We start from the raw sequence: 10,980 nt of genomic DNA on the forward strand, positions 1-10,980 counted from the left end.
AATGTTACATTACACAAAGGTCACAGAAGAGTAAACGGCTAGAGGCAGAGATGGAGAAAGCGGGAGAGGCAGTTTTCTTTTTCCTTGGTTCTTTTCTCTTGCAAAAATGAAATTGAAAGCGCTGAGGGAAATCGCATTGTTCTCCCTGACGGTGATGAAGAGCGGCGCTGAGAGAATTCTTCCAGGAAAACCTCTGAGGCGCGCATCAGAGCCGGGAAGGCGTTTGCATGGCTGTGTGTGTGAAAGACAAGTGGCAGTGATAAATAATAACATGCTGTGAGAATATGAAAAATGTGATCTTTATTCAACAACTCCACACATATTTCAAATATACATATTTACATATTTTATACAATGAATATAACTCTTGTGTGTAACCTATCCGGACTAAAAATAGCCTCTAGGTTGTGTCACAAATACATAATTCACAGTGCATTATGAAGATTGTGCACCCGTGTCAGTTTACATGTCACATGAAGGCGTGACTCACTCTACATGTATGAAACAGAAACAATATCGTTAACCTCTTAAATTAATTTCGCTATGAAGGACAATTGCGATTGTCACGAGTCTCCTTCCATCTGGTCTTCTCGAGCAGATGAAAGAAAGAAATAACCGCGAGATGCTCTATTAGCCTACTGCGTGACTAAAAAGAAAGAAAAATTAATGCACAACGCTTCTCTGATGTGCCAGATTTAGTACCATTGTCAATAAATTGTACCAGAGCAAAACAGCTGGCTATAATAGCTTGAATGTGGCTGAAACTCTCTATATGCTTTTCACAAACGAACATAGTGTATCTTAGAGCGTGGTACAAAATGTCACCAACTATGAAGACTAGTCTCCATGGATCCGTAGCTTTCAAAACAAGAAGAAAGGAAAGGAGGGAGATTAAAAATAATAAAAAAGTACCACTAAAGAGGTGAAACAGTCTGAACAGATTCTTCCAGCCAAGGTCATCACCATTCTCTGCAGACACGCTCAAGTGTTGAGTCATCAACAGACAACCAACATCAAATATCGCCTGACTGCGACTGATTCAGAGTCATTCAGTTTATGAAACACAGTGATACGGGCACAACACTCAGCACACAACTCGGCTTTTGTTAAAGCAAAACAGGTTCACATAATGTTCCGACAGAAATGAACAAAACAGGCTCGACTGCTCAGCTGGGAAAGTCTTCATTTTTCTGCAATGCGTCGGTTTCTAATTTAAGTGCATATTTGGCACATTTCATGAACAAATGCAGATTTTTTTTTTTTGATTGCATCGGTGCTTGTTTTCCCTTTTTTGTCTTTGATTGAAATCCCACTGATGCCATCGGGTTCAGGAAATATTCAGTAATCTCTGATGCTGCTGATTCATGTGGCCAAGTGTTTAAAACCAGAGTTGCTCCCAGCATTTAGGTAGGTAAACCAGAAGCATTAGTGTTGGGTTTTAGCTGATGGCAATTGCACATATGCAGGATTTCAGACATGCTGGATGGACTGATGCTCATATTTGTGTTCGGATTCAACCTTTAGGCGAGATATTCAGCTTTGAGCTTGTGCCATAAATGTTAAACAGTCTTAACAGTTCTAAATGCTAAAATGACCGAGATGTACTTTTCTCTGTTAGCCATTAACAAGGACTGTGTGTCAGCATCGTGTGTGTGTGACGAGCTCTTACCATTTTTCTGCCAGTCTTACACCAGTAACACCCTGCCTGTCTCAACCTTCTGTGCGTGGTGTGAAATTTGTAAATGTGCTCCATTCGCAGAGACAGTGCCAGATTGGCAGTGAGACACCTTTGTAGTGTCCCGCTGAGGATGACACATCAGTCCTCTGCTATCCATCTTTCTCACTTTATGTCACTGTCTGCTTCAAGACGTCAAGCTCGTGCTTGGCGGTCCTCGAGCTGATCGGTGAGTCAGCTGGTGAAGCCTGCAGTCTGGTCAGAGAGTGAGAGGAACAACATCCTGGTCTCCTCGCCTCCTGCTCGAGATTCAGCTAATGCTTTATGAAGCCTCATGAGTTCACGCTGAGAACAAACATCAATGACTTCTCTCCGACTGGGTATTAAATTCCCGTGACACGCTTGGAGAAGCCTGTGGAGATTTTTTTTTAAAAAACACGATCTGGCTTATTTCTGTCATGGTTAATTCTTCTAGCACCAAATAATTTCCAAATCACACATACAGAAACACAATGAGTGATCATTGTGAACAATGCCCTTAGCGAGTAACATGTATACGACAACAAAATACAGTACAGTAAGATTTTGTAGAAAGCTTGAGGGTGTATGTACACACAACAGTACACAAATGGGTTTCTAAAAAGTGCCAATGTAAAAAACAACAACAAAAAAACAAAAACAAAACAACAATGAATCCCTCATAGTTTGTTTTGGTCCCTCAGTCAGACTCAAATCGAATCCGTCAGCAGAAGAGGTCGTCGTCCTCTTCCGCATCAAAGGATGGCACCGTTTGTTCGGCCGAGCTTACTTCCTGGTCACCCAGCGCCGCTTCCCGGGACGACGGTGGCACGTGGAACCACGGGTGAGCGAGCAGCTCAGTTGCTGTGAGTCTCTCAGAGGGTTCTTTCCTCAGCAGGCTCTGGAGCAGACACTTGGCCTTGGGAGACAAACCTTCAGGCAAACAGCACTGGCCTCTGCGAATTTTGGAAAAAAGTGTGGCCGGGTCCGGGTCGTGGAAGGGGTAGCGGCCGACCAGCATGGTGTACAGCATGACCCCGAGGCTCCACATGTCGGCCATCTTGCCGGAGTAAGGCGTGGAACCGCTGAGGATCTCTGGGCTGACGTAGGCAGGGCAGCCGTGGGTGTCTGACATAGAGTCATCCTTGGGGTCTTCCAGGACACGGCAGTCCTCAAGGCTTTCTAGTCTCACCTGCGTCCTGTAAAGCAAGTAAAAACAAAGGTCAAGATATCTGGAATGGACTTCAATGGCACAAAATGTCAATATATGTATGTTTGAGCCAAATAACCACAAGAGAGGGCTTTAATTTTACTGTAAAGCAGGATAAGTACAGTGTGTTTCCTTCCTCTAGCTTTAGTCTGTGCAACAGACAGATGGACAGACAGTTTTACACACACACACACACACACACACACACAGAAGTGAACTTACTACGACCCAAGTGCGCCACTGTGATTCCCGTTTAAGAAGCAGAGCTGCCTAAGCAAATTTCCAATGACTTCCTGGCACTCACATGGTCATGTAAACACACATAAATACACTACACCAACACCCCCCTCCTCCTCCTTTACTCTCACACACACAATGCTATATTTAGCCAAGTTAATGACAGGACGTACATTTAGTCCTGCAGCAGAGCAACTAAGACTGTGAGAGCACATTTTTTTTCAGGATGAGGTACTCACCACTGAAACGCTCTTGCGCAAAGATAGAACATTTGATGGGAAACTTTTGCCATTTCCATGGGCAAAAAAATATGTCGTGCATTTTTCTACTTTTTTTTTTTCTTTTTACAGCAGCAGATACAGACTGTTTTTAGTTCTAATTTAATTTGTGTATAATGACTGGAGGGGATTTCATCAAGTGAAGCGCACATAAAGAGTTCTGTTGTATCTCCGTCTCGGGGGTTCGTCCCAGTGAGACACTTGAGATGTCAGATGGACTGACTGCAGACAAAGAAAAAGCCACGGAGACAGGATGAAAAGAGTGACAGCCAGAAGGACCAAGACGGAAAAGCAAATGATATTTAAACAGCGAGATAGTGGAGGAGATATGTCAGGAGAGGAGAAAGGAGATGGAGACAGAAAAGGAAACAGAACAGAGAGAGTTAGAGGGGTGGAGAGAATGACTCATCCTACTGTTGAGAGTACATATCTCCTCTCCTCCTCCTCCTCTCTCTCTCGCTCTCTCTCTCTTTCTCGAGCCGAGGCTATCTGCACCTGGGTCCCACACTTGCGGCGCCAGCCATCCCATAATTACCCTCAAATGGCTGTTGCCACATCAGTGACGCACGGGAAGGCTGGCCTGACTGTGAAGCTCTGCATGCTTCAGAGTGCTAGTCACCTTTCCTAAACTGGCTCTCCCAACTGCACTGTGTATGTCTGTGTGTGTGTGCGCGAGTGTGTGTGCGAATGCAGCTAGCATTTGTCAAAATGTTGTGACTTTCTCTGTCGCTGGCTCGGCCGCTGCATTGTTGGCCAGGACATTGCATCACGGCTTGTGCGCTGGGGTTTGAAAGATGCCTGATTGTGAATTTTGGAGGAATGGATGACGGAATAAATGAGGTCATGCAGAATCGTAAGAGCTCAGTGAGCCTTAAGTTGTTGTCTGTCTGTGTTTGGACAAAAGAGCAAAAGAGGTGATCTCAGGGTGAACAAAGCTGATTTTCTGGAAACGAATACCGCCAAATTCCATTATGTCACAGAGCCGTTTAATGTTATCAGCAAAGCCTGCAGGTTAGTTTTTCAAAGTCATGACAGGATGCTTTTTAGTTTTTTTTTTTTTGTTTTTGTAGTGGCGCTTTGAAATGTTACCACAAAAAGTGCACAGAAAAGTCTGTATGAGAAAAAAAAAGATGCCGTCACCACACATCTTCACGGGTCGAGCGGGTCAGCCTACCAACATTAATGTTGCAGTGCCGTCGCTCCGTTGACGAAATACTGAATTGCCAGCAACAAGCCACTTGAACTCGCAATGGACCGCAGCTTTACAGCTCTGAATGCGCGAACATGCATGGACGGACACATGCACACGCACGAAGAAAAAAAGAAAAAAGCTGTGCAACACCCCCCCTCCCTCCCCTCTTCCCCTCTGCCCATATACACAGTGACTCATCGCTCTGCAGCCATATAGTTATCAGAGGGACGCGACTAACTTCAACTTCTCTCACTGGCTGTCTGCTCTCATTCATCGACTGTAACCCAGCTAACCCAGAGGTCATGACTGAAGAATGTTACTGTTCAAAAGTCTCCATGAAAAAGGCCCTTTGGAGAGCCGGATTGGGGGGGTGGAGGGGATCAGTGGACGCTTACAGAAAAGAGAGTGACGCAAGGGCAAAGAGGCGACAAACTGTTTTGCAAGCATGGATTTTGTGTATCTTCCTGAACTATATCTGGCACTGGGAGATGCAGGCATTTAGATGTGTGTGTGTAGGTGTGTGTGTGTGGGAGCAGGTTCAAAGCATACTACTTCATGGATGTAAGTGAATGAAATCTTGCTGGACACGCCAGTTATCCTGCAGCATTGCTATGATGTAATTTATTAATAAATGATGAGTAATAAATGCATTCTAAGATATAGACCACAGAAGGTATGATTTTCTCATTCAGCAGCCTCGTCTCGCAGCTCTGCCAAACTACCACCCACCACATTCACACATGCTTGCCTGTGCACAAGCATGCAAAACAAACACACAACACTGCATACAAAGAGACACATCGAGAGTGAAATAGGGAGACAGACAGAGAGGGCGAAAATCTGGGAAGCTAAGCAGTCTGCCTCCACAAGTACAGAACCTCCTACTCTATCTGTGCCCACATTGATATCTGCACACATGGCCTGTGTGTGTATCAGCTGCTGCTGTCTTCGCTCTGTGTTCTCACTGGCATGTGCCACTACACTAGACGTTTGAGAGCATTCAAATAAATCTGTATAGCTGAGATCAGTGTTAAGGACTGAGAGCAATTTGAGAATCGTGACAGGTGAATCTGACGCTGCAGCAGGACTTTAAATCCTCACCTTTTGTCATCAGTGAAGACAAACTTGCGTAATTTCAGGTCACCCAGCACAATGCCTGCCTGGTGGCAGTGGGCTACGGCCAGGGCCACCTGACGGAAGAGCCTGCAGGCATGTCCCTCGTCTAGTCGGCGACAGCTCTTTACCAAAGTGTGCATGTCCCCAAAGTCTTTATCCAGGAACACGTAGGCCTTGCGCTCACCGAGGATGATGTCCCTGATGCCGGCCACATTCTTGTGTGCTGGTAGAATACCATAGGCTCTGATCTTTTCCTGGTATACCCCCATATCAAAGACCTGGAAGAAAGATGGGAGGAAAAGGGGGGATGCAGGATGGAGAAAGATGGGTAAGGAGGAGAAGAGAGAGAGTGAGTGAGTGTGAGGAGGAGGAGGACGAGGCAATAGGTCAGTGTGTTCTTAATGATCATCTAAGTAAACAACCATGAAAATTTGGCAGCGACATAAAAAAGGCTTGGGATATGCTTTGATTCCAGCTCAATACATTGCTTTTGCAAGCGCGTGACAAATGAATCATCAAAGCGTGAAGCGATTAACTTTATTAATCAACAAAGCCAAACGCCTGCAGGTCTATCATGCAAAATAAACAGGGATCTGGAACAGTGAAGGACCCTGTCCTTATCGGAAAAGATCCTTATCACGAGAGCCTTTTTTGCCTCACATGTTTGCATTTTTGTGTGTCACAGCGTGGCGTACTGCGGTGACGTGTATGCAAATGAGCCCAGTTGACAGACACAGTGCGAAGCACCGGTGCCAAGGATTGGTGGGCTTCAGTATGATAGGCTGAATTTCCACAATACAAAACAGGCAACACAGGGTTTGGCTGTTCTTTCACGACGTGTAAAAATGAAAGGAGCCTTATCAGGTTCAGACATTAAAAAAAAAAAAAAAATATATATATATATATATATATATATATATACAATGAAGTCAGACTTTTATTACGGAAATCGTGACACATTTCGCGTGAGAATGACATCTGGTGAAAAAGTCAGCCAAATACGGATGACATGTCAGACAGGGTATTGGGCAATGGGATGTCTTGAAACATCCTTCATTCAAAGAAATTGCACAATGACTGGATTGCGCATACCTTACACAGTAGCTCATTGCCAGTATCGGTGTTCATCGCGCTGTGCATGCATTCCCGGTCCGCCAGAGGTAGAAGTAGATACGATCCTATGCTGGACGGTCCCTGGTGAGTCGGTGGGACAGAGGTTAAGCCGGGGCTGACCGGGGATCCGGGAGAGGTACCGAGGAGTCCCTGCGTGTCCCCAGCCTCGGCGCTCAGCCGGGCGCATTTGGCCGGCGGCTGATCGTCTGAATCAAGCCGCTTGTGCGCGAGTCTCCCCGCGCGGATGCAAGGTGCCCGGCTGCTCCACTGCAAGTTCATCCTGATAGGCCGATTCACCATGAAAGCAAAAAAAAAAAAGAAAAGAAAAGAAGCGAGGTCCGTTCCGTCTGCTTTTAGATGCTCCCTTTGACGGTTAAAATAAGCTACAAACTGTGCTCTCCATTTCTCCGTAGAAGACTCAGCACTGGTGACACATAAAAGAAACTTCAGCGGATTTTGGTAATAATCCAAATCGACGTCCTTCTGTAGAGTGAGTGCTCGTGGCTTCTGAGGTCTGTGTACTTTTGGTGAGAGGAAAAAAAATCCGATCCCTCATAGCCCAGAGTCAGTGTTTGTTAGAGAGAGAGAAGAGAGAGAGAGAGGAAAAAAGAGAGAGGACACAGAGAAAGAGAGACCGCCTCACACTCAAAGAGTGGCTGAGAGTGAGTGAGCTCCAGTGATGTTGAGCTCTGAGCTCAAACACTCCGCCCGACCAGTCCAGCCTCCTGGTGACACAACCATTGAGCAATCCTGCTCAGCGCGGCTCTGATGACACTACCCACTGTATTAGCTTTCTCAGACGACTGCGTGAGCATATGCTTCAAACATTATTTATTTATTTTTCCTAACCAGTATGTCATGAATCTTCAAATTCCCCCATAAGAGGTTTTTTTTTTGCTGATACCAAAGGAACTTGAGGAGCTGATGAGAGTAGTGAAGAAATCATCTGTTACTTATCAGCTGCCTCATCAAGCATGCACATGTTTTAGGCAATAATTAACAATCCTTGAAGTACCTTGTCTGACTCAGTTGTTCCTTAGTGTTCGGCTCTTATTGCCCTTTATTGCCAGTTGTAACATTTTCTCCACAGACCTCTGCGTGGCACCGGAACTGTTTGCTCTCAAAACGCTGGGCTTCAGGTGTGAACCAGCCCATACAAAAAGCTTCAGTGTGCTAGCTTGAACTCTGGCTTTAACAACACCATGATATTTTCCCATGCTGGGTCTGTGGATATGACTCACCCCCGTAAAGCTGTAGTTTTGTTGGGCTATAAGAACTCACAGAAAAATATGCCAGCTTGGCTCTGTAAACAACATCATAGCAGCCGGGCTAAGGTGAAACCACTTGTACATCAAGCACCCCTACCAAAGGAGCCAAATGCTGTGCAATCCTTTATGAGAATTATGCAATGATATTGGAAAAAAAAAAAATCAAGCGAACGATGGACCGTCAAGAATTCAAGGGTGAAGTGCAGGATATAGTTTGAAAAACATTCCTGTGATGAGCGCTGAGACGAGTCGTGTTGGGCAATTATAAATGTGCATGTTTGTGTGCGTTTGTCGGGGTGTGTACACACGCGTGACCATGTGCGTGTTGCGCAAGAGTTCTCTTTTTCCACTGCTTTATGTTGAATGAGCACAGTGGCTGCAGCAGAGGCTCACTGAGCATTCACTGAAAACACAGAGCACCAGCTGGCCTCTGTGCGCGTGTGCACCGTCAAACCTCTTTAGTGCGGCCAATCCTGCCAATCAGAAGCAAGCCGTTCCCAGTCGTTTCTTTTCACATCTCTAACACGGTTCCTTCCACAACATGTCACACACTTAACCGGGTCACAGCGGTTGGGCACAGCTTGATTCAAAAAGGTCATGCAAACCTGTTTCTGCAGGCTGTCCAAACATGGATGAGCTGCAGATTCCATAGGAATGATGCCTGTTATTTTTAGGCCTTGCATTCTTTCTTTGCGCAGTGGTCGTCCTACGAAAAAGGTGACTCACTCAACTGATTGATGCATGCGTGTCTCTGTGAGCAAGTGTCTTTGTCATGCTGCTGAGCAGGCACGGGAACAGGTTTCCTCTCTCTCTGCCTTCCCTCTTTCTCTTTTTTAGAAGTCGAACAAACAGGATGAGCAGTCACTGTGGGAATGGGAGGCAGAGGTACTGAAGGTTTATTGTTATGTGACATCAAAGTGATTATGTGTTTGGAATCTGTTTGTGCGTGACACAGTGTTTAGGAGGATACTGGAAAAGCTGACTTATTTGTGTTGGCTGTGATTAAAGAAAGCTTTTGTGCGCATGTAAGGTCACATTTTGTATCAGTGTAACTGAGAGTTCACGCTGGAATCACATCACGCAAAGTCACATCAAGATATGTGGGCTGTGAACTACACAATATAGATTTTATTGCCGAACAGCAGGTTGTAGCAGTATATATAGCCGGTCAGCCAGTGTGGGCCTCATGGTGTGTGTGGGTATGTGCATGTATACGGTGCCTGAGTAGGAGTGTTACTGAGTAGCCAGTGAGCTAGAAGTGAAAACAGTATTCAGGGCATGATCTTCCTTGTTATAATTAGCTGAGTCACTCACCACTGGCAGCAATAAAGAGAGACTGGGAATTGATCTGCTCTGAGAATAGTTCAAGTCTGATCTGGCTGACATCCAGGCATCACTGTGGGTTACTTTTCATTCATGCTCAGTTTTACCAACGTACACAGACACATGCAATTAACAGAGCTGCAGATGTGAGACAGTAACTCAAGTTAGCTGTATAGTCACCAGAACCAGCTCAGCCTGCTTTAGGCTACCTCTTTCTGTTGATACTTTAGATGCTTTATAATAATTAAAAAAACAGTTAAATCTTCCACATGTTATCAGTTTCTGTGTTAAACATGATGACTAAACAGTGAGAATGCTTCTTTCATGTGTGTTTTTTTTTAAGTTTAGTTTAGTTTTGTAATATGTTAAAAAAGAGATTAAAGATTTGTTTTTTTAGAACTGTTTTTTCTTTCTTTTTTTTGACCCAAAAAAGCGTTACACACTGCACTTTACTCGCATCTATAGCCAAATTAGAATCACCAGTTGACCTAACATGTATTTCTCCGGACTGTGGGAGGAAACCAGAATACCCAGAGGTAACCTACACTAACACAAGGACGGCATGCAAACCCCACACAGAAAACCCCACACAGAAAGGCCTCGCAGCCAGGATCTGAATGAAGAACCTCTGCGCTATGTGTTACCCACTGCACCAGTGAATGATAGCGTCTATTGACATAATCTGACGTCATGCAATTGATGGAGAAACATCTGTTATCTATCTTGATGGTAACACCACAGAAATTATCCCGTTATCGCACATTTGTTGAGTTCAGTTAAGTAATTTAGCATTAATCTTTTTTATTAGTTTTTTTGGAGACAGATGTGAGTATGTTTGGCCATGTCTGACAATGGTAAATGGTAAATGGACTGGTTCTTATATAGCGCTTTTCTACTCTGTCCGAGCACTCAAAGCGCTTTATACAGCTAATTCATTCACCCAATCACACCCATTCACACAAGCACTTCTAAGCTTAAGTGCTAAGTATCTAACATTCATACACATTCACACTCCGATGGATGCATCGGAGAGCAACATGGGGTTAGTAGTATCTTGCCCAAGGATATTTGGCATGCAGACTGGAGCAGCCTGGGATTGAACCACCGACCTTCTGGTTAGTGGCTGATCCGCTCTGCCACCTGAGCTACAGCCACCCCTGACAAGCAAACACATACTTGGTTAGCCAGGTGCACCCGTAGAGTCCATTCATGCATTGCAGAGAAACAAACAAACTTCGACTGAACATTCACCGAAGCACTGTTACTAAACTTGACACAAAACTATTCACATCCTTTTCAGTTAATTGCATGAAAACTGCTCCAAAAGCATCCTGACAGTGAAAAAATGGGAGCTCCAGATCAGTCAAGCTAGCAGGCTAGCAAACAGCTAGTGACTGGATAAGCACCCACTTAAAAGGTGATACACTGCTTTTTGCAAAGCTTTACGATTTAAAAATATTTTGAATCTTCTATGCATATTTATCTAATGTAAAGCCCCAAACCTTTTTCCCCCAGCATGTTTATTTCAACTGTAAAGTTTGACATTTTGA

At 44.7% G+C, this 10,980-nt stretch overlaps 1 protein-coding gene across 1 annotated transcript; it reads right to left on the reverse strand.

The window, feature by feature from the left end:
- Positions 1-283: 283 nt before the first annotated feature.
- Positions 284-7,525, reverse strand: trib1 (tribbles pseudokinase 1). The gene is made up of 3 exons (XM_006787798.3): positions 6,819-7,525; positions 5,712-6,004; positions 284-2,892 (listed from the first exon to the last, which is right to left on the reverse strand). Exons 1-3 carry the CDS (start codon positions 7,137-7,139, stop codon positions 2,418-2,420), a joined length of 1,089 nt encoding a protein of 362 aa, XP_006787861.1. The 5' UTR covers positions 7,140-7,525; the 3' UTR covers positions 284-2,417.
- Between the last annotated feature and the right edge of the window lie 3,455 nt (positions 7,526-10,980).

The sequence above is a fragment of the Neolamprologus brichardi genome, chromosome 22 (assembly GCF_056152115.1).
Source record: "Neolamprologus brichardi isolate AB-2024 chromosome 22, ASM5615211v1, whole genome shotgun sequence".
Lineage (NCBI taxonomy): Eukaryota > Metazoa > Chordata > Actinopteri > Cichliformes > Cichlidae > Neolamprologus > Neolamprologus brichardi.